This window comes from Seriola aureovittata, chromosome 10 (assembly GCF_021018895.1).
Source record: "Seriola aureovittata isolate HTS-2021-v1 ecotype China chromosome 10, ASM2101889v1, whole genome shotgun sequence".
Classification (NCBI taxonomy): Eukaryota; Metazoa; Chordata; class Actinopteri; order Carangiformes; family Carangidae; genus Seriola; species Seriola aureovittata.
In genome coordinates, this window is record NC_079373.1 from 10,582,528 (window position 1) to 10,605,224 (window position 22,697).

The window sequence follows — 22,697 nt, forward strand, 5'->3', positions numbered from 1 at the left end:
TGACTAATTTCATTTTGGACTATAATAATAGAAAAATGTAGGTGTAGTCACAAGTTGAGCAAGAGGATTGATCCTACCTTTTTGTCTTGGATGTTTGGTATTTTAAAAGGTAAATTAAAAATGAATTGCCCCTCACACACTGCCTGTATCTACCACACACATACAAAACCTATGCTCTAATGGCACAGTGCCCAATGGAAAAGCAGATTATACTTTAGTTACCCTGACCAGCTTGCAAGATGATAGGTTTATGCATATTTGTAGCCTACCCTCTCTCACAGTTTATCATTTGGGGGGCTTTGCTTTTGAGCCTCTCTACTTGACAAAGTCTTTGCATGATTATTATCTTTTTCAAACTGCATATATGTCAATCAACAACAGCTAAAGCACTTCTCTGTAAGATGCAGTACAGTTCAACAGTACCACAAACTACATCCTCCATAATCATTATAAAGTTGAATCAACCTCTGTAAAACATTTCCAACAAAAATGAACACTATAACCTTAATGAAGAGAGGATTTGTTGTAGGGCTGTTGTATTAGACTGCATGAGCCTAGTTCTAGCTAGGTGTACCTAATAAACTGGCAGCTCAGTAAATGGCTGTGGACATTGACCCTGTACGGGGTGGATGCTGCTTTCCAGTGTCCTCGTTAATTTCCACCTACTTGGTTTTTAAGTGCACACGATAGAATGAGGATGGGGGAATACATACCAAGCATCTCTTGACCTTTTTGGCATGTTCTACTAGTTTCATTCGCTGCCTTTGTATTCATGTATTGACACGGCTTCCACTCTTTTCCATTCGCTAGTTTATCTCGAACATGGGCGAAAATCGAACACTTCCGATATTTTTCCGGTACTTTGAACGCAGCAATGCCTCAAGCTAACGTTAGCTCTTCCTGCGGTGTTATGAGTTGAGCGACACTGAAGGTAACAGCAAGTAATGATATTAAACTAGCGTCTGCCAGGGGAAAACAGGTTGAGGATGTATTCATAATACCTTTAGGATCTCACGGTAGCCCAACAATGTTTATTTGTCATCAGTAACGTTACTCGGTGTCAGCTCTGCACTTGTAGCTCAGCTAATGTTAGCTAACGTCGACCCTGCTATGCTAACTAGTTAAGAGGGATATTACTAGCGTTAGCTAACATTGCACCTGTGGTGGAGTTTAACTCAGTACATTCAGCTACTCAAATACTATATATTTGACGTATTTCTGAGTCTTTTGTGTTCATGCCTCTATACGTCTACTACATTTCAGAGACTGCTGTACTTTTACTGTACTCTTACTGAGCATTAGTAGATTAGTTAAGAGCTTATGAAGTATGAAGCTTCGTGATAAATTAAGATACCTTATGTCATATAAAATTACAACTGTAACAGTCGGTTAATTAATAGAATATGTGATTGAACTAGTTTGATAATCATTTGATTCAATTTTTATGCAAAAATGCCAAACATTTCATGGTTCCAGGTTCTCAGATGTGACATTTGCTGTTTTTTCATTTTAATTAGTTAAGTTGTTTTATATTATTATTTTCCAACTAGTAGTTGGACAAAACAGGCAATTTGAAGGCATCTCTCTGGGTTACTGTGATGGCATGTCTCATTATTTTCAGAATTTTTAATAACCAAACCATCAATCTATTAATCAAGAAAATAATCAGAAGATTATTGCAGCTTTATATAAAATGGTTAAAATGAACTCCACCTCAAAACCAGATAGATGTTCTGGCCCCAACAGAGCCCTGATTTCAAAATCATAGAGCCAGTCTGGGATTACAGGAAGAGCCAGAAGACACTGAGACAAACTTAATCAACAGAACAACTGTGGCAAGTTCATTGGAAGAAAAAATTGTGCACAAGTATACAGAGGAGAATTGGTGCTGTTTTAAAGTCAAAGGGTGGTCACATCAAATATTGATAAATAAAAATATTGATAAATAAATACTAATCATGGAATTAGTTCATATACATCCCCACTTTTAGTTCTGAAAACCTTTGCACAGTATGTTGGCACGAGGTGTTTATTGTGGTGTTAACAACTAACTTAATTTTTGGCTGTTCTCACTCATGTGTTATCTTATCAGGTCTGTCTGCAGCGCTGGGAATGCAGCCACCGCTCCCACCTGAGGCGGTCAGAGAGCTGGTGTGCTCCTGTCTGCACAGAGACCCAGTAGCAGCAGATCTGCGCTGCAGCTTGTTTGTTGCTGCGGCTCAGAACTACAAGAGGGACTCTTTGCTCAGACCCTTCCCTCCTAGATACATAAGTGGTGACAATAAGGATTTTGAGGAGCTGGTACGTGATACAGAGACAGTTAAAAGCTTCCAAACAACCTTTATTCCTGCTTAACTTTTAAGAACATGCATCATTTTAAATACCCTAACTTTAGATATTACAAGAAAGCAATAACTACAGTACGTGAACTGTTAAAATTCTGTGACATTTTACTTTTTTAGTAAGGATGCAGATGCACACCATGAGAATGGTGTTGGCATTATACACATACACTTGGTGGCAGTAATGTACTGTTAAAGGTGACAGTGTGTCAGTAAATAAAGGTGAAGGAAGTGACTCCAAGACAGTGTAAACACAGACAGGTTCAAAATGTTAAAAATGGCCTTGCAAATGGTTTAGTTTTAGTTAGTGGTAGACAGGTAAATGTTTCAAAAATATAAACAATGCATATTGGTGAGAAACATTGAAAGTACATTAAAGAAAACTGTTTATTTACAAAAAAAAACTGAAGAGAAAACTTGAGATCTTTTTTATGTCTTGGAGGACTCATCAGTCGTCATGTGATACAAGTGTCAGACTCATCAAAAGAAAGCTGTTTTCACTCTGAGGAATGAAAGGCTGAATCTGCTTGTACCAACTTCTTCAAACCACTCAGTTTTCACTTTATTAGGAATGTCTAATGTAGACCAACACAACTCTTCTGCCATAAAGTTGCCATAAAAATTAGTACTTTTATGATTTCAGCATATTCCTGGTGTTTATTGCTGATGTTTCCACCCTTACTTGCCATTACAGACATTACAACTGGCACAGTTGTCATCTTTCTTTGTGAAATGAAGCCAAGCTTTTGACTGCTTCCTTCTCTCCATCATGACTCCTTGTTGCAAGTTTCCAGCAGCATAGATGCATGAGTTTGACGTCAGTGTTTTGCAATGCACAGCTGTTAGAAAAACCTGCCAGCATTGATTGACGGAATTGATCAGCTCAGAGGCATCCGATGGTACGGACAATTAGGATCCGGTTCTCGATTCCTATCCCTACTCACATTATAACCTAGTCCAGTACAACACCCCCATTAACTATGACCTCAGTTATTAACATATAATCGAATTTACACATTTGTGACAATGTCACCAAACCTGATCATTATGAGCTTTATAAGGATGGACATTATGGCAACCCTATTAAACTGCATTAGATTGTACAGGTGTACCTAATAAAGTGGACACTGATTGTATATTAGGTTTACAATAAGAGTATTTGCGATGAGGATGTCTCTAATATTTTATCAAAATGCTAAAATGAAAGGGGTTCAAAACATTTAATTGTTTAGTCTATTTATAGTTTATATTAATCACAGATTTGTATCTTAGTTTCTTTAGGCACAGTCAAGATAATACAGGAATCTGATGGTTACATCAATGCAGAGATGGTAACTCAGTTTCAGACAGATGGTGCAAAGACAACACAGCTGTACATACACTGAGAGGGAAGATATACTACAGACTGCCTGCCTGCTGTCATGGCATTGTAACAAAAGTTAATTTTGTTCTCTAGTTGGCAGATGTGAAGTCTTTGCCTGGTGTGAGAGAGCTGGTGAGACTGCGACCTGGAGATGGAGATCATCATCTGGCTCTCACACACTGGATTCTCTCTTCAAACAGCTTTGCTGTGAAGACGCTACAGAAAGATGAGGTACATCATTGTATGTATAAATACATAAATCACAGTTTCTTTAAGTGTCTTTGTTTATGGTGTGTTTCTTTGATTTCCACCAGTATGGCAAACTTTGTAACTTGACGGAAAATGAAGGGATTTCTGCACCTGTGCCAGACTTCCTCTTTGAGCTGGAGTACTGTGACCAGATGAACACCAGGTTTGAGAAGACGAGGGCAGGACGAGATGTCTTCTATGCATTCCACGGGAGCCGCCTGGAGAACTTTCACTCAATCATTCACAACGGGCTACACTGTCACCTCAACAAGGTCAGTGCTGCCGTCTTCAACTATATGCTGAGAGGGTTGAAATCAGAGACGTCTGGTTGTTTCTGACTGACATTTTTTGTATTTGCAGAACTCAGTGTTTGGAGAGGGGACCTACCTCACCAGTGACCTTAGCATGGCTGTCCTCTACAGTCCCCACAGCAGCGGCTGGAGAGAAAGTCTCCTGGGTCCACTGCTCAGCTGTGTTGCCTTGTGTGAAGTCATTGATCACCCAGATGTTAAGTGCCAGGTCAAGAAAAAAGGTGCGTACCCCATGTGACAGCCTGGATACACAGAATGTGAATCCTATATGTTTTAATTTGCTGTATGTTGAAACCACCCACTCGTTTTCTGTTTCAGATTCTGAAATCATTGACCGTCAGCGCTCAAGGGCAAAGAACAGTGAGGGAGGGGACGTACCACAGAAGTACTTTGTAGTCACCAACAATCAGCTTTTGCGAGTCAAGTACCTGCTTGTTTACTCTCAGAGGAGGCACCTGTCCAGGTAAGACAGCTCACCTTTTGTACAGGCCTGTTTTTTTCATGGAAATTGTTTCACAAAGTCAATAAGTGTATCGGTTCGGTCATTATTTTGTTCTGCAGGAGTAAAACCAGGCTGCTATTGTGTTTTTCCACTTCAGACATTCCCGCAGCTCCTCCTGGTTCCTCCGACACCATTTTGCTGTGATGATGAGTCTCTACCTTCTGCTGCTCATATTCATTGGTGCCTTTAACTCCACCACCTTCGTATCCTTTTGGAACAGACTATTCAGGTGATGAGACAACAGAGCAGACGGCCTGCATGTTCATTATCCACAGTGCCTTCCTGATCAGAGACTGACTGGAGGCCTGAGCAAAGATGCACCTTTATACTGTTTTCTCTTTACAATCATTCTTTTATTTTTATAAGTAGTTGGAATTACTGTTAGTTCAAGATAACATATCTATTCAAATAGCAGCTATCCTCATAGCTGCTCTCGTGTATTAATTCTGTTGAGATGTGTCATGAGACCATTCTGCATTTTAAGAATGTTATGCAATGTTTCATCTGTAATTTGTATTGTTTAGTAAAGATTCAGTTTTATAGATAAGCTCTGTTGCTGTGTCTTAGTCGCCTGGGGACAGTTTTAATAACCAAAGACGGGAAAAGGAAAAACTGCAGATTCAGAAGTTATTTTAAACATTTAGATTTTTTTTTGTTTATAAGGAGGATTTCTGGCACATTAACTGACTGTACTGACTTATTAATATCCTTGATGCCTGACTGACAGTCTGTTGATCAGGCAGCTCATGAGTAAAGTGTTAACTTTCAGGTATTCAACATACTGGTTGGTTTTGATGAGGGAAAAACATAAGGTGGCCATTTTGGTTGTGCTTATATTTATAATGATGGATCACAGACGGTCCACTGATAACCTTATTTGTAATGATTTTAGACATGCTTTTTTTAATTTTTTTATCCTTAAAGCAGTAAAGGATCATCACAATTTATGACACTAATAAAATGATCATTTGTATTGAAATTGTTTCAAAGGTTTAAGTGAGGTTAGTCTGGTCTAAAATTGAAAAATCTAAAAGGTGTCACACACACTGTAATGTTGGGCAGAGATATTGAGAATAATGGTGGAAATCTTTGCAGCTGACTTCCGTACATCAAAATCTACTTGAAGGTCACTCTTTCACAATAATCTCTGGTACTTTTCTATTGTTCCAGGGTTTTGTGTTGCATTCAGACTAACATGGGCTGGCTGCCTCTGACAGGGACGTATTTATTACAGCTGGCATGCAGACAGTCCTTTGTTATCCATTGTTTTTATCAGTAAAAAAAGTAAGACGGGTATATGGGATTGATAACGGAGGCGGCCGCGGCTTTAGTGACAGATCCTGTCGTTCTAATAAATACTGATACGCAGATGTGTATCCACAGTTAGAAGCACAAGAAATGCACAAAAGAAAAAAAAGAGTAGTTTTTTGTAGTAACACAGTAAAAGTACATGTTATCAACTGAAATGATGGAGTACTGTTATTTACTGTTATTATTCTGTTGTTTAGAATTTCACACAGGAAAACTTAGCATTAATGTTTTGGCAAAGTAGACATTTCCTGTAACATACAACCAAAATGCATATTTTAGACAGATTTGAAATTTAATATTTAATAATGATTTAATTTATTCACAGATAACTGCTTGTGCAATACTGTCTGCACAGTCAGTCTCTTATTTATTTGCTCATGTTTCCTTCCTCTGGCACATTTTCCTGTTCATTTAGTCGATCAAGGAGCTGCACAGATAAAATACCAGATATTATTTGGATATCGCAGTAGGTCAATGACACAACAGACTCACAGCTAAAAAAAAAAAAAAAAAAAAGATGAAAGGAAACACAGGCCTTTGTTTTGGTATGAAAACCAATTCCATCTTGCGAAATCCCTCAGATAAACGGCCTCTCTTGTTCAGAAATGTCTCACATTTGAAGGACACAGAACAAACTGCCCATTGTTGGTCCACACTTTATTCCCTTTCTGCACACACTTCATTATTGCTGCCTCATAAACTGTCTGTTATTCAATAACCATCAACTGTCTGGGGGGCAGCGATGGCGGAGGGGACTCAAGACGCTTTACTTCTCCTGTGAACCAGAAAACCTCTGAAAATCAGTTCAGCCAGAGGAGAGACAGTGGTAGACTGATGAGACACTTTCATGTTGTTAGCCACATTATCATTATACACTTCATTTGTCTGCCTCGAGGTTAGCTTTAAAATCTTTCATTGTTTCTGCTTATTCCAATATGCAGACTGGTTCATTAGTTCACTCTTTCATGGTTCAACACTTCAAAGGGAGTTTTTGTAGACGACTAAACTCAAGACAAACAAGCTAGTGGCTTTGTGACGCTGCGCTGAGGCACGGAAGTGCTTTGAGCCAAATGCTCAACATGCTGATGTGTAGCAGTACAACTGTGTCTGACGGGAATGTCATTAGTTTTACTGGTACAGCATTTGGCAGAGGTGGAAAAAGTACAAAAATATTGTATTCAAGTAAAAGTACCAATACTTTGATGAAATATTACTCAAGTAGAAGTAAAAGTACTCATCTGAAAATGTACTCAAGTAAAAGTAAAAAGTAGTTCATTTGAAATGTACTTTAAGTAAAAGTTACTTAGTTACTTTCTTTGTGTGGGGTGTGAGGGTAGTAAAAATAGGACAAGGGGTCAGAAATCCAAAACTATTTTGTTTTTAATTAAAGAACAAGTGTAACAAATGTAAGTGCAAAAACAACAACTTCACAACAACTGAACTTCTTGTTCAGTTTAAGTAGCAACTTAAAGTTAGTTGTTTTGTAAAGTTAGTCACTGTTGGTTCTGGCCATTGGTTTACTGTCAATGGTTCTGTCGCGTATTTTTCCCCTGTAGGTTGAATTGTTATTTTTACTCAGTAACGGATAGGATTTATAAAGTAACTAAGTACAATACTTTAGTAAAAACGTACTCAAGTAAAATACAAAATACAGATTTTAAATTGTACTTAAAAAATACAAAATACACAAAAAAAGTATTCAATACAGTAACGTGAGTAAATGTATTTCGTTACTTTCCACCTCTGGCATTTGGTCAGAAATGGATTTACTCTAAAGGGGCATGAGTGTCTGAATTTCGTGACAATGCATCCCAAGATATTTCAGTGTATGATGGACAGAGGCTGTGCAGCTTGCATGGCTAAATGTGCAAAGTGTTAGTGCTTCACTATTTACCATCATCTGTTAACTATGGAGATTAATTGAGTCCCAATACATGGCGTAATAATTTACAGTTAAGAATTCATACATTTCAGATGCAGTCTGATTGTTTTTTTATCATTTATTATCAAGTTAACTAATGATAGAGAGAACAAACTGTTGTTGTTTTTTAAATAAGGTGCTTCTTGTTACTCTATTGATCACCAGGATCTTATTGAACTTCAACTTTACTGTTACAGAGGAGAAATCAGTCTTGCAGCCAGGGAAATATAAATATATATAATATAAGATGCACAATAAGATCCACCACACAAGTTCACATAAAACAATGCACCTGGAATCGCTCCATCCATCATCCATCATCCATCCATCCATCCATCCATCCTTGTCCTACCCAGCCATCAATCATTTTTTTATCAATATCACCCTCGTCGCACCAAATAAATAAAATCAAGTACAGTGTGACACAGAATTTTATTTCTCATGATTTAAAATATATACATTTAATACATTTCATTTCACAGCATTATATTCAGGGTTACATGACATATACAATGTGATACACAAAGTTTAGAGATAGCTGCCTTTTTCCATTTAGCTACATGAGCTAGTGAAGGTTTCCTCTGGATCTCCTCTTCTTTACTTCAGTGTGTGTTCAGTGTGTTTGACAGGCTGGGATCAAACACACAAAATGCCCCTCTGCATTATTCTACAGAGAAAAACAACAGCGTACACACAGACAGATTAGAGGATGAAGTGTTTAAAAGCAGTACATTATAATGAAGAAATTAGGCCTTAATTTGGGGTTGATGCAGCTCTCTGGTGCCTCTCTCTCACCTACCTGCAGGTTGCTGTGGCACACAGGACTGTGAGCTGCTGTCAGGTGGTTGTGCACACACTTCCCAAAGCGGTGTAGACAGGAAGGATCAGAGGGGGCGCAGGTCTGAGGACATGATGGGGGTTTTAGCAGCAGACAGCTTGAACAGGAGGTGTGTTGGCAGGAGCCCTGGCATGCCTTTTTCTCCACAGACACAAACCTGCAGAGCACATAAGTCAGATTTCTGTTAGAAATTCAACATATAAGACATTAAGAAAAAGAAAGGAAGGGTTTTTCGAGCGAAGTTTCTTTCAAGCACCTGGCAGAGCAGATTTCAGAGGGGTTGGCCTGACAGTATTCCTTGGTGCACTCTGGGTGACAGGTCTCTGGATCCAGTGGTTCAATCACTACACAAAAAAAAACCCAAAAAACATTTTAAACACTCAGTTTGAAACAGGAGAAGTGGGAACTGCATTTCATGAAACTGCATTTTAAATGTAATATTTACATCTTTTCCCGAGCAGCAACAAAGTGCGAAAACCTCTAATCTCGTACTACATCTGATACTTTATCGATAACGGTGACAACTCTTTTCACCATGGCGAGATAAGAGGCGTAATTATGGCTTAACTGTTAGCAGAAACCTTTGATTCAAAGGAAGCCTTGACCACACTATCAGTCTTCACAGCTCATAAACAAGACTTACCACACTGGCACCATTCCCACTGTAACTAAGTACATTTGCTTGAGTCCTGTACGTTTGTATATTTCCATTTTCTGCCACTTTACACTTCAACTCCACTACAGTTCAGGATCCTTGTTACTCCACCGTTTCACAGCTGTAGTCACGAGTTACTGTGCAGCTAAAAATCTTAAAATTCATAACCTATGATCAGTTTTCAAGATGTGCTGCAGATTGAATTACACAAGAGTATATAAAATTACTGATTATTAATTCCCCTTAATCAGCTACAACAAAAAAACGCAGCTTATCTTTTAATGAATAAGTAATAACATTTGCCTCCCTGTAGGAAATTATATTGATGATGTAAAGTCATCCACGGCACATTACCTGCTTGATACTGAGGTCATAGATCAGAATCTCACCTGCTTTACAGATCCCTTTGTGCTCGTCCTCTGGTTTGTCAGCTGCTGCGTCCTGGTAAACACACACCAGTCCCTCATCACACTTGCCCAGATAGTCCCATGTTCCTCCACAGGTCTCCCCCTCTGTTCTGGCACAAACAGGGCAGCAGCCGCAGACGCCCGTTGTGACACCACCTTTACACTGGAGCTGCAGCGCCCGCCGGGAGGAGCAGTGTATCCTCTCGCAGGGCGGGCAGTGAAGGGCCTGAAGCTGCTGAGCGGCCCCAGGGGGCGTTTCCTCTGACCCCAACGCCCCCAACAAGGCGCTGAAAAAGAAGAGCATCCACATCCTTGATAGAACTAATGTAATCCTGAGGTGAGCGCACCTGTCTGCACCTTTTATATATGACAGCACCTGGGAAAGCTTCATAGTTTATGAGCCACAACCTCCACCCCCCACCAGCAGCCAATAGATGAGGGCAGGGGGGTTTTCACTGGGTGCATTTAGTACAAATACAGTTCATTATCCCCATGTCTTATCTTCACACTATCACTAACTGTGTGATTTTGTTTTGAAATAATTCTTCCTTCTTAACACCATTAGATAAGTCTGATGAAGACTGGTCCCCTTTGTATTTGGAGTCACATGACCTCTGGAAGGAGCAATTCAGTGCGCCCTTACAATCAGATAATGACCTATTTCTTGAAAGAACAAAAGGATTAGGACATCAGCAGGTTATCTGATCAGGACATCTCGTAAGTTTCATATCTCTGAATAAAAACTGGCAGGTTGTGAACATAACAATAAAATGTGGCCACTGTTACTGGATGTCTGTCAAGTTACAGTGGTTTGCCTTTTTTTCCCCATCTGGTTTTCTTTTGATAGACATGTTAGACTGAGCATTATTTTTCAATTCGGTATTTTGATGAAAGTAGACCCATAATCATATCACTAAGTAACCACTTATTTTGTGATATTACTGTATTAAGAAATGTCGTTTTTAAAACCACGCAGTTTGATAACTGACTAAGAGTTTACTCTGTGATGGGATTTTTGGCCATGATTCTTTTATCTGTGTTCTTACTGGATCACAGTGTATAATAAAATTCATTTAGTGAATGTGACCAGGACCCAGATAAGCAACATAAAATAGATGGATGGATTAACCAATTAAAAATAATTAATTCCTTTAACTTTTTTACTAAAATCAACACTTGGCCATTACAAGACAGCGGCGTTCCCAGCTGATGTAGGAACCCGACAGTTTGCTGAGGTCTGTGCTGGAGCACAACCCCGTCGCTTCAATCCCACTTTTATTTTGAAGGTGTCTAATGTTTCCCACCCGTCAGGTGAAAATATTCTTTTTAATAACTCCTAAGACCTTTTATTGAGGAAAACTAATTCATTGGTTTTTAAGACTTTTCAAGACCAGGCAGACCCCCTGCCATCGGCTTCAATAGTTCTCCTAAATCCTCAGAGATGTTTCTCTCGTATGTTGACTAAGTTTTTCCAACCCAAGGTCCACTTACTCGTTTGTTTTGAGAAATCACGTGGTTCTCATCAGCAAGGAAAGTTTCAACATCTACATTTCCACGGCAACTGGACCAACTCAATCTGCTGATGAAGACCATGTGATGGGGTCAAAAGCTCAAAAATCTACATTTGATTAGTTCAGTTGATATGTCAAGCTTGAGTTGAGTGTGCATGTAGACTAACTACCACAAACTACCAGTAGTCAAAAAGACCAGGTACTTTAATTACTAAAAATGAAAAAAGATCAATCAAAATGTTCATATATACCCTGGGTTATGTATCTTAATTATTAGCAGGAAGCTCTGAGTCGTATAAAAATGTATTTATTTTCAAGGAAACCAGAGTAACACTGAATACAACAGGAGTGATCATTCAATAGTCAATAAAACTTGTGACTCCTACATCATAAAGATCCCACATACAAGACGTCTTGGAAAACAAGATTTGAAAGCAAACATGTTGGCAATTTGCTGGTGCTACAATTTCTTTTTTTTCCTCCCCACATAACAAATTGAGGTGATACACACCTGTGTAGAAAAGTGACAAGATTTTACATCAACTTACAAAGGGCTGGATGTCAAAGTGCAAGATGCCTGAACCCCCCTCCCACTCACCCACCTCCCCCACCACCCGTCATCAAAGAGGACGATCAAGGTATCGAAATCAGAAATGGACTTTCAAATACAAATCTCCAAAATTATTGTTCTGCCATTATGGCTTTGTATTCAGTTGAGACCCTATTCTAACTTACATTACAGAGCTTTAAAATATTATTTCAGAAACATTTTCCTCCCAAAGATACATTTTTAAAACTGCACCTTATTACAGACAACTGCATGTAATGGAGTAAAGCATCACAGGAATAATGCAGGCATACAACAGAAAAGCAGCAGTTTATCAACAACTTCAAACAAAACACACTAACATTTTGTTGGTTTATAAAAGAAACCGAATCAAAGAATACATACTAAAATCTGAAGTGAAAATAAAATGACTTAAAAACCTTGAAGAAAAAAAATATGTACATATATTTACAAGTAAATAGAGTGAATATTATACAGGTTTGACTGGCCGTTCAAGGTCAGGCTGAAGCCAACAAGGTCCATATAATCCAACACTGCATGACATTCAGTTTTGTCAATCCAAAATGGTTCCTAAGAGACAAAATACCTTCCAGGAGGCCGTTTTCAAGGTCGCACTAAAAAGAAGCGAGCAAAAAAGTTAAGTACCTGCTGCAGCGAGCAGGTCCCTTTATTCTGAGGCGGGTTCGAGTGCGTATGTATAAAAACATCCAGGGCTTTTTGACTCAAACATAGCTTTCAATTTTTTGCATGATTTAAAAAAAAATAATAATAATAATGATAATAATGGCAATGTTTTGTTTGCAAACCACCGAATAGATCCTTCTAGGAGTCAGTTTTTTTCCACCGTTGATACCATCATGAACTGAAAGGCTCAGTCTGGAGGAAGGAGGTCGTGCAAACGAAACCGTTCTCGGATGTGCGGTCTGACATCTTCATTCTGTGATAGAGAGGTAGGTCATTTTATTTCAAAGCGTCATACACCAAACAGAGCTCAGCCCGCGCGGGCATGTACAAGACACTATGAACGTAACAAGCAGGAGCAATAACATGAAGAGTGAAAGTGTGATGAATGATAATGATGAATTTGTTATATCAGTGTTTGCTGATTTTTGAACAGACTTGAAGCTCTGCAGTGTGAAGTTCTACTTTTTACTCTTGTATGATGTTTTTGTGAATGAAACTTCAAACAAACGAAGCAGAAGAGGCCGCCTGATATGACAATTTTAGGGGCCTTGATCATTCTAATGATCAAATTTCACAAACGCACAAACCACACTTCCTCATAAACAGGTGGAATTCACCATTTACAATCATGAATTTACAACAGGTTTGTGCAGTAAAGAGAATCTGGTGAATCCACAGAAGAAACAGAGCTTTAGTTTAAGAACACAGTTTTTAGAATTTAGTTTATGTGAGGCCCAATGTGTTTTATTCCTCAGCAGAGCTACATATGAAAATTAAAACGCTCAGTTGGGAAATGTTATCAACAGATACTGAACCTTAAAAAGAAAAAAAACAATCTTACCATTACATTATGATTCAGGCCCTGTATAATACTCCTCTAATATCCTTATTGTGAGTTCAGTACTTTACAATGAGCTGGACATACTGGGATTCCTGTAGGGAATATTTTAAACATTTTCCTATGATATTTGTCATCAGCACTACATTTATACCTTGTGATTTTATCAATATTATTCTTTTAATTTATCTCTAACATCTCGCACAGCTGCTCAACACTGATGATGTTTTGAATCTCGAGACTCTCCACAGGGAAGAGTAGGTAAAATATTCATAACACACCACAGGCAATGTTAGGCTGTTGCTGCTAATCTAACGAGACAAAAGCCAAAATGTTTAAATTACATACCAGCTCCACAAGCTTCTCGAGGAAAGGAACAAGCTTTAGAAGCTCATTGTCATTTCTATCCACAAACCAGCTCTCTATAGGGATTCCATTGGAAAGCTGAAAAAGACAAAATCACTGTGACACAGACGCATTGGTTTAAAAAAATAAAAACCTTTCATGGCGGTTTATTTACCTGATAAGCAAAGGCTTGGGGTGAGTTGTCAATTATTATCGTCTTGGAAAGATCCCGTCCGAGAATGTTTAGGTCTTTAATGTAATTTCCTTGAACACACACACAGTGCTCACGAAACAGCCTATGTCTGGAAAATACAGGACAAGAGTATATTCCTCAGTTAAAACATATGAAAATACCTTTTTTTTTAAGTTACTAAGATAGAGCCCTGACTAACAACAACAAAGGAACTAAAAATATAACCTCTTTGGTGCCTTATAAATAGTTGAGTGAGGGATTTCAAAATGACAACAAAAAAAAACAATACTTAGTGCAAATAGTTGAGCACAATAGAGCGTTAATCAGTCAGGTAAATAGTGAATGTTTGCTCTTTATATGCAAAACAGGTTTGTCCCTTCATTTGTTCTTTTGACAGAAGGAAGAGGAAGCTAACTCTGCATCCACCCAAACTATTTCACATTATATATTCACAGCTAAAGATCTCAACAACCTGTCAGGAGTGTGGAGGACCGGATCAGATTTTTTGGTGTCAGGTATTTTTGGTGCATACACATTCACCATTTATCTGTGATACTTTAAGGTTTGGAAAAGAACAGAGGAAAGCTACAGCCTCTTCTTTGTCCTTCTGACTAAGCTTCATATGTTTGTCTCCCATCTGCCAAAACTGCGTGTAGAATGTAGTTAGTCGACTTTCATGGTTGAATCACAGATGAAAAACAGTTTCCTCAGCTTTCATGTAGCTGCACATCCTGTTAAATCTATACTGACCTTTAAATTTCATCACATTTCACCACAGCTAACTCAGTGCAGGGTTTTTAATACCACACAGACAACTTAATGCCCATTTCATGGTCATACTGACCAAAGTATGAGTGACATTAATGACAACCAGAGTGGACAATATTGCCTTGACTTATTTAACTGCATGAACTTATTGATATTTATATAAAATTTTTGTCAATACCTCCCAGCAGTGTATAACTAAAATTTCTAATATCATTATTAATTAATCGCATAAACGCAGCCTATGCCTGGAAAAGCAACAGAAAACGAATCTATAAATGGATGGAAGGATTAACCAATCAAAACACAACATTTTACACAACATCAAAAGGTCTGGACATTTTCCAGACAGTTTTTTTCGTTGTTGCTAAAATCACATTAAAACACTTTATAAGTAACATCTCTGTCATTGAAACCAATGCTTTTTAACATTTTTCTTTTTAAGACCTGCAGACTGTAAATCAAAATAATTTGTTACGCAGGCTGCTTCAGAGTCTTGTTTTCACTGACCTGACCAATTGTTTTTTCGGATCCAGGATGTTGAGCAACTTGTCAGCGTAGACTTTCTTTGAAGCCGTGAAGAGAATAATCTGAAATTTCGATGGTTAGCAGTAATAAATGAGTAATAGGTAAAGTCATATTAAACAAATACTATGTGGAGTCTCTTAGTAACAAAGACACATCTCACCTCATACATTTGAGACATACGCTCAAGAAATTCACGGAAAAAGGGCCTCAACCGCACATATACCTTCAGATTAAAAAAAGAGCAAACAAAAGAAATTTAATCAGAGCATCAAGAAAATGGAAACCCTTCAATAACTGTGTGACCTTCAACAGTTGGTACCTGGTATATTACATCTTGAAAGAGCACAGGGAATGTCAGGGCTGCGTCTTCTAGCTCATTCAAACTACAGTGAACCAGAGTCTCATCCTGAGAGCGGAAAAAGAGAAGAACATCAGTATGAAAAACACATTAAAATCAAATTACTTTTAATATGAGATGAAGCACAAGAAACCTTCCACTGCTTACCAGATCTAAGACGAGAGAAAACTCTGGTGTGCTGCGCGTTTTCAAAGGTAACGCTGGTTTGCGTGTTAACTGCTCTTCTGTCAGAGGAGGCACATGCTTGATGAAGAAGTATCTTGAGGCAGAGAAAATATAAATAAAATCAAAAATAAGAAGACCCCTTATTTAACTGACCAAACAAGAACTGTCCAACAAAAAGGAATATTTTCAGAACAAAGTTTAAAAATGGAGTCGGTCCTCTGGCTGAAGTGTGATCAGTAAGAACACCTAATTTACACGTCTTTTCACCACTTATAATTAGAAATTAGACATAAAATGTCTAATCCAATTTCAGTACCACAGGGGCTGAAAAGATCTTAAGAACTAACATTATCTTCTCACATGAGTCAATTAACTGAACTGTGAAAAAAATCTCTAGTCCAATGAAGTACAACAGTGGTGTAAACATGGTGTCAAAGAGCAATCACAGGCTGAACGTTTTTTTGCTGCCATCTAGTGGTTAAAAGTTTTATGACACCAGATTCTATCAACTCACCGACAGGCAATGTCACCTTGGATGTGATTTCAAGTGGTATCAGACAACACTTCTGATCACAGCTCACAGAGTTTTAATTTTAACCTGCAACAATTATTTGCACAAGTCTGCATTTGGACACTGTTATTTTTACCGAATGGCTCTTTATTACTTTTTCGTTAACAAATGCCTACGATTGTCACCATAAAAATAATGCTCTACTTACGGATCAAAAACTTCCCAGTCCTCTTCGTATGAGGTTTCTGGAGGAGCTGAGGGTAACGCGTGTGGGTAACTGCCGACTGGCATACAACCAGGAGCTGATGAGGACAAAAAGATGGGAAATTAGTTAAAATGTTATGTTGTTCAGCAATAAAGAACTGAAGTCCTGAGGACACTTTCGGGCTAGCCTCTGGTACACTAGCTTCTGTAACTCAATGCAATCGCTCATTCAGCTGTTGTTTCTTCTGTCTTTCTGAAAACATGAACTGTGTCCCTGAGTCTTAATTTCTATATTCTCAGACAAATCAACATCTACTACAGCAGCTGCTATTAAAACTTAACCCATCGTTTTTTAGTTATTCACTTCATTACAAATGTTTGTGGGATTTGAAATGAGGTTTTCTTACTTTTGGAAAAGAACCGAGGTTCCACTTTCACATCAGCTCTCTATTGATAATCATAATGCAGATATTGATTGTTATATATTGTTCCTAATAAACTGGTGTCTGAGTGTAAGTAATGATAACTGACTGTAGCCAGCGTTTGACCCTGCTGACACTGAAAAACAAAAGCTCAGTTAACTTCTAAGAGCATATCGTGATGGTGCCCAATTGATACACTTTATTTACACTTTTTCAAGTGTCTACTATCACAGCACTGACACATAGATTATCTTATTATCGCATAAACTGTCCTGGCTTATTGTCATGTCAAGAAAGTTTCCCAAATTACAAGACTGAGGCTTAATGTGAGAGTGGCCATACCTGTTAATGGGGGCATGTCGGTTTCAGTGACGATCTCCCCCTCTTCTATGGTTGTATCGGAGGTAATCTGAAGCCTCGGTGGCAACACTGGGTCAGTGTGACATGGAGTGATGCCCTCTGTGGATGTGAGAGTGCTGCTTGGCATTTCCTCTGCCTGCTCAATGTCCAGCTGTTTCATGATTTCCTCTGCCTCCATCGCTTGGCCAGGAGAGTCTGAACCAGGAGTGGCTTGAAAGAGGGAATACAACAGACAAGAGTTGTCGGTGCAGTTTGGTCTCTGGAGAACTTTTTAAAGTCAATGCTAGATGTTAGATATTTTCAGACAAATATTTAAGCATTCTTTTGTTTTACCAGTTTTAGTTGCTGGTGAGAAAAAGTTGAAGACTGGAGAGAAGATGGTTCCGAGCAGGGTGGTGCGTGGTGGGCTGCTTGCTGCCTCAACAGGGGCGTCTAGTTTACCGTTTGGTTTGATGGGTTTACTGTTGCAGGTCATTGTGGCTAAAGAAAAACAACAACAACTCTTTAATAACAATCCTAAAAACAAAATGTCTGTATAGTTTTTTATGTATGGGGTCTCTTTTTGTAACCGTGCATCTTGTTATACTGCAGTCAACATGAACTATTTCCCACTTCCTACTTGGACTGAAGTACCTTTATTTGGAGTTTTCCGGCAAACTCGGGCGACTGATTTGTTGGAAAGGCCTCTAGTCTGTGGTGTTGAAGTAATTAGATCACTATCAGAATTACAATCAATACGACTCCTCTTGGCAGGGATGTCCTGCTCCACCTGTCAAGGGAAAAAAAAGACAGAGGAACAAGTCAAGACTAAAACTCTTTCACACAATTTCGCAACTTTCTGTTTCAACTTGAAAATCTTTATAATATTAAAATTACAAATAGATTTAATAGCATTTAGAGAAACATTTAGTCACTTATTTGATTAGTTGATCACCAGAAAATTAGTCTGCAACTATTTCAATAATCAGTTAATCATTTCAGATCATTTTTATTCAAGTAAAAATGGTTAGCATTTGCTGGTTCCAGCTCCTCAAATGTGTGGACTCAGTCCTTTTCTTAGTCGTATATTATTGTAAACTAAACATCTTTTGATTTTGGACTGTTGGTCAGACAGCACAACAACTGAAACTACTGCAGACTTATCAATCACTAATTGTTAGTTACAGCCCTCGTACCATTGTACAATGGGTAAAATAAATATGATGACATAGTTTCATAACAGGAATTATATCTTGGTGCCAGTATGTCACTATCCACATCTCAAAAGTGAAGATACACACATAATATAATAATAACACATAATATCTAATCTAATGTATGTTTGCCAATGAAGCCTGGAAGTTGTGCAGCATTGTTTGCTAGGTTTAATATTTTGGATTTTGTCTGGCAAATTATTGAATAGCAACAGACGGGAATGGAAGTTCCAAAACCTTAGATTAAGTAATTACTTTGTGTTTTGATTTGAAAGTGTCATGAAAATATTTTTGGGTCTGTCCTAGTAAGACCTAGCAAGACTGCTGTTGAGACTTTTATGTAAAAATGACCTGTTCAAACATTGGACGGTTAAATTGCTAATAAGTAATGAGGTGCATGTCTGAAATGGGCTATAGACAACAGAGAGCAAAATGCTTCAATGTGCAAAAGTTCAGCTTTTGATGAGCTGCACTACTTTTTACTGTTAATTAAATATGCATACAGTATGTGGTTTCAGTTAGCTGGCTGTTTATCATTACCATGTGCAACAGCTGCCAGAATGAATATAGAGGAAGTTCACAGAAACATATAAAAAGGCTAGAGGGAAACAATGTTGGCTGTGTTGAGACTATCTGTTAAGAGTCTAAAAACAGTACTCACTATTATGCAAGTCAAAGTTTTATTTTATCAGCTCAAAATGCAGCTGATGCACTGTTCTTTTTCTACAAAAGTGTGTGTGCCTCTACAGTGTATTATCACATTACAGCAGCAAAAACAAAACTGTACAAGAACAGCTGTGTATCCTGAGCTACGCCCACCTTAACAGCATTTCCTCGGATGAATTTCTTTATTGTGGAGAACAGGCCTGTTTCATTCTTCTGCATTTTGCCTCGACCTCTCACAGAGGATGGCTCCACTTCACAGTATTTCCGTTTGGCCTGGGATGGGTGGGTTCGACGGCCTAAGTTCGGCTGCTGAGGAGCTTTACGCACTCTCAGCCTCATCATGCGCCACCGTCACATAGAAAAATCTGACAAGGAAAAAAACAAGAGAAATTAAGATTTAATAATGAAAACATATACAATACATAAAATCTAACCAGACATGAAATGGTTTGTGACAGTTTTTGATTCTCCATGGGCAGACTTTGGTAACAAAAAGCAATGCGGTTCAATACCAGCCGTAATGCCAGTTCACTAACTTACATTATTACTTTGTGAATGTAGAGGCTCATTTTTCAAGGCGCTTGCATGCAATAAAATTTGATGGACACTTGATCAGGTTCAAGTATACAATCTAATGCAATCCAATGTGAGAGTTCTGCGTTAAAGGCAACGTAAAAGGCAACAGTGGTGGTGGTGTACAGAACTACACTGTATCCAAATATGTTTCTAATATTCTGCCTTCTTCAAAAATTTGAAGCACCCCTCAGTATAATATACCTTAAACCACCTTTAACTATGACCTCAATGATAAATATATAATAGAATGTACACATTTTCAACAATGTCAACACAAACTGAACATTGTAAACTTTGTAAGATAGAATTCATAGCAGAGCTGTTTTCCTGAACTGCAAGATTGTACACATGTACCTAATAAAGTGGCCACTGAGTGTGTGTTATTTGTGCAGTATTACTGGTAATGTACAAGAAGGTTTTATTTAGATATCAAGGAAAATATGACAGAAGGCAGGTAAGACCTGACAGCAGACTTTCAGCAAGTTCTAATCAAATTCACTAGTAAACTAAGAAAAATTGAAATCCATAAATATGACTATCGTTACACATTTTATTAGTTACAGAAAGGTAAATGAGTTCAAAACTGCAAGCTACTTCACAGATGAATAAAACTGTAATTTTACTGGTTAGTGCAGTTTCTAGTTACTTGTAACCTTACATTGTAAGGCAAAAGCATGTAAGTGTATTGTATGTGCTAGATGGAAGTTCCCAAATTAGTACCATTTTAACATGTCATCCTATCATGTTATCTATTGATGTCTTTTCAGTTCCTGTTTCTACCTCTCTGAACAGCCACTTTATAGGCCAAGAACAGTAGTTTGCCAAGTACATGTGTGGACTTAATTATTCTTAGTGTACTGAAACGCATCATATACTGTTTTCATAATCTTGCAAAAACTTTAAATATGAATTAAATTGATGACAACAATTGCTCAGTATATGTAATCACAGCGATAGCTACACTGCTGCCTCAATAAATTCAATTAGATTAGTGAGGAGAGACGCCTAAACATGATGGTCAACAAATCCGTTAAGATCAACTCATGTTAGTCCTTTGGTTATCACAGTCATTTATAAAAAACTTAATAAAGTTACGAGCACAAGTTATCATCAAAATTAAATGAACGTCAGACAGACCGGTCAGTGCAGTGGGCGGTGTACGTGATAAACATTAATGATAATTGGGGGATGTGAAGCATTTAATGTGTTCAAATTAAGCTGGTGTTCAGTACAAAAGCTTTCTGTATTCATGTTTGTTCAATAATGCTGCTGGTTTATTCGCTAATTGTTTTTTTTAAATTTGGCTGTGATAGCACAACACCGACTATCGTTATATAACATCGGGCAGGCTGCATTAACACCAACGACGTCAGCTAGCGCTAGCATTAGCCAGCTGCTGGTATTTAGCGTCAAAAGCCCTGCGTACAGCCACCATTGTTCTGATGCTGGTGTCCCGCATATGTGAGGGTACGACTATGATGTTAGACGCTTATATCTGCTGTCAATTTGAATTAATCGGACCGAGAACCAGATATTGTCAGTGGGCTCCGTGGCTAAAGTTAGCACAAGTGGCTGCAGTTTGCTTTCATGCTAACAAAAACGCCAATGGCAGCAAAAGCAAAGCTGTGACATTGTTCAATTCAGTTCCCACAGAACGGCTCATATGTGTCCCCGTTAAAATACACGTGTTTAACACCCAAACTGTCCAAAAAATCCCTCGATAAAATAAAGCTATATAGCAGCTAGCGGCGCTCTGGCTATTTTGTTCGCTTCCATAAGTATTTTCAGCCATTAGACTACGCCCCCTTCGCTGGCTAACATTAGCCGCTAGCTATCAGCAAGGGGACAAACCTTTTTTGTTTACATGTTGACGTTGTTTGTTTCTTACCGATAATCTGGGAAGCTCTTCAACCTGCCGCAGCGTTGTCAGCTCTCGGCCACGACCGTTACGGCCACCGATAGAGGTCGGGCCGTGGTTGTTGCTGCCAGCGGTGTCTGTTGCTCGGTGGCTAGTCACAGAACAACCATGTCTGCGGACGCCATTTCCCGCCTCAGCACAAACATAACGTTGGTGGTGCGCAGGAGAATGCGACACACACGTAAGGGAACCAACGTGGCGGAGAGCGGAGTCAACAGGAAAATGGCTATGGTGTATGTATGTGCATGTGTATGTGTGTGTGTGTGTATGTGTGCGCGCGCGCGAGTGAGTGTATATGTATATGAACGCGTGCAGCTGGACTGAGGCTTACTACCACACTTTATCCCTGCCAGTATTTTGTGACTACACGAAAACTATGGAGAAGATGCAAACTGATGCACCTAAAATCACAGCCATAAATGTGTGCATTTTTTTTTTTTTACATTTCATTTCATCTTTTGCCAGCCTTTTACCACGGTGCATAAAGTTTTTTTTTTAATTATTATTATTTTAAATACGTTATTGCAACCATGCTTTTAACATTACAGTGTGGGATGCAGCTTGCAGGGAACTTTTAAAGGAAAATGCATCACAATAAACTTTCTGTCATCTTAATTTCCAGTCAGAGGAAACAGAAAGAGTTTTGAGCACTTATGGAAAATTTTAGATCAGAGATTTGAGTCAGCTGATCTGACACTGTGATCATGAACTATATTGTTGGGAAATCAAACAGGCAGTACAAACAAGTAAACACACAGTGTGACACCAACAATCTGAACTTTGTCATTTCATACTGTAAAAAGCCATGTTTGAGTTTATGTCTCTGTCATAGCTAACAACAAGCTTTGGGCTCTGCAAAGTGACTTTCATAAACACTTGAATGAACTGGCTGCCTGGAAGGTAGTCTAATAATATTGAATCATCTCATGTATGCATTAGTGCTGAATCCTCAAAATCCAAAATCAAAGTCATCAGCAGGGCAACACTCCAGTA

At 38.5% G+C, this 22,697-nt stretch overlaps 3 protein-coding genes across 4 annotated transcripts; 1 reads left to right on the plus strand and 2 right to left on the minus strand.

Moving 5' to 3' along the window:
* Positions 1-779: 779 nt before the first annotated feature.
* parp16 (poly (ADP-ribose) polymerase family, member 16) lies at positions 780-5,314 on the plus strand. Its single transcript, XM_056388392.1, has 7 exons — positions 780-931; positions 2,093-2,301; positions 3,799-3,936; positions 4,020-4,226; positions 4,315-4,486; positions 4,584-4,728; positions 4,865-5,314. Exons 2-7 carry the CDS (start codon positions 2,113-2,115, stop codon positions 4,998-5,000), a joined length of 987 nt encoding a protein of 328 aa, XP_056244367.1. The 5' UTR covers positions 780-931; positions 2,093-2,112; the 3' UTR covers positions 5,001-5,314.
* A 2,712-nt stretch (positions 5,315-8,026) lies between these two features.
* si:ch73-330k17.3 (IGFBP domain-containing protein) lies at positions 8,027-10,822 on the minus strand. The gene is made up of 4 exons (XM_056387732.1): positions 9,882-10,822; positions 9,094-9,181; positions 8,799-8,994; positions 8,027-8,666 (listed from the first exon to the last, which is right to left on the minus strand). The coding sequence occupies exons 1-4, from the start codon at positions 10,288-10,290 to the stop codon at positions 8,613-8,615; spliced, it is 747 nt and encodes a 248-aa protein (XP_056243707.1). The 5' UTR covers positions 10,291-10,822; the 3' UTR covers positions 8,027-8,612.
* An 879-nt stretch (positions 10,823-11,701) lies between these two features.
* On the minus strand, positions 11,702-21,922 carry ctdspl2a (CTD (carboxy-terminal domain, RNA polymerase II, polypeptide A) small phosphatase like 2a). 2 transcript variants are annotated; one of them, XM_056386961.1, is made up of 13 exons: positions 21,638-21,922; positions 19,364-19,575; positions 17,985-18,120; positions 17,685-17,831; positions 17,334-17,561; positions 16,574-16,667; positions 15,837-15,948; positions 15,651-15,737; positions 15,492-15,554; positions 15,314-15,393; positions 14,021-14,147; positions 13,849-13,944; positions 11,702-12,915 (listed from the first exon to the last, which is right to left on the minus strand). In XM_056386961.1, the coding sequence occupies exons 2-13, from the start codon at positions 19,550-19,552 to the stop codon at positions 12,850-12,852; spliced, it is 1,425 nt and encodes a 474-aa protein (XP_056242936.1). In that variant the 5' UTR covers positions 19,553-19,575; positions 21,638-21,922; the 3' UTR covers positions 11,702-12,849. The 2 variants fall into 2 exon arrangements, with proteins under 2 accessions (XP_056242936.1, XP_056242935.1); XM_056386960.1 differs by having other exon boundaries at positions 21,675-21,919.
* Positions 21,923-22,697: the final 775 nt, after the last annotated feature.

What these genes read in the sequence shown, in the direction of transcription:
- parp16 (XM_056388392.1), top strand. Translation starts at nt 2,113, where the DNA reads ATGCAGCCACCGCTCCCACCTGAGGCGGTCAGAGAGCTGGTGTGCTCC. An exon ending in ATAAGGATTTTGAGGAGCTG is followed by an intron (nt 2,302 to 3,798) that starts GTACGTGATACA and finishes TTTGTTCTCTAG; the next exon opens with TTGGCAGATGTGAAGTCTTT. An exon ending in CAGAGGAGGCACCTGTCCAG is followed by an intron (nt 4,729 to 4,864) that starts GTAAGACAGCTC and finishes TTTCCACTTCAG; the next exon opens with ACATTCCCGCAGCTCCTCCT.
- ctdspl2a (XM_056386961.1), bottom strand. Translation starts at nt 19,552, where the DNA reads ATGATGAGGCTGAGAGTGCGTAAAGCTCCTCAGCAGCCGAACTTAGGC. An exon ending in TCCGAGGAAATGCTGTTAAG is followed by an intron (nt 18,121 to 19,363) that starts GTGGGCGTAGCT and finishes TTCCCTTGACAG; the next exon opens with GTGGAGCAGGACATCCCTGC. An exon ending in CGACATGCCCCCATTAACAG is followed by an intron (nt 16,668 to 17,333) that starts GTATGGCCACTC and finishes TGTCCTCATCAG; the next exon opens with CTCCTGGTTGTATGCCAGTC.
- si:ch73-330k17.3 (XM_056387732.1), bottom strand. Translation starts at nt 10,290, where the DNA reads ATGAAGCTTTCCCAGGTGCTGTCATATATAAAAGGTGCAGACAGGTGC. An exon ending in CAAAGGGATCTGTAAAGCAG is followed by an intron (nt 9,182 to 9,881) that starts GTGAGATTCTGA and finishes TTTTTTGTGTAG; the next exon opens with TGATTGAACCACTGGATCCA. An exon ending in TCTGAAATCTGCTCTGCCAG is followed by an intron (nt 8,995 to 9,093) that starts GTGCTTGAAAGA and finishes TGTGCTCTGCAG; the next exon opens with GTTTGTGTCTGTGGAGAAAA.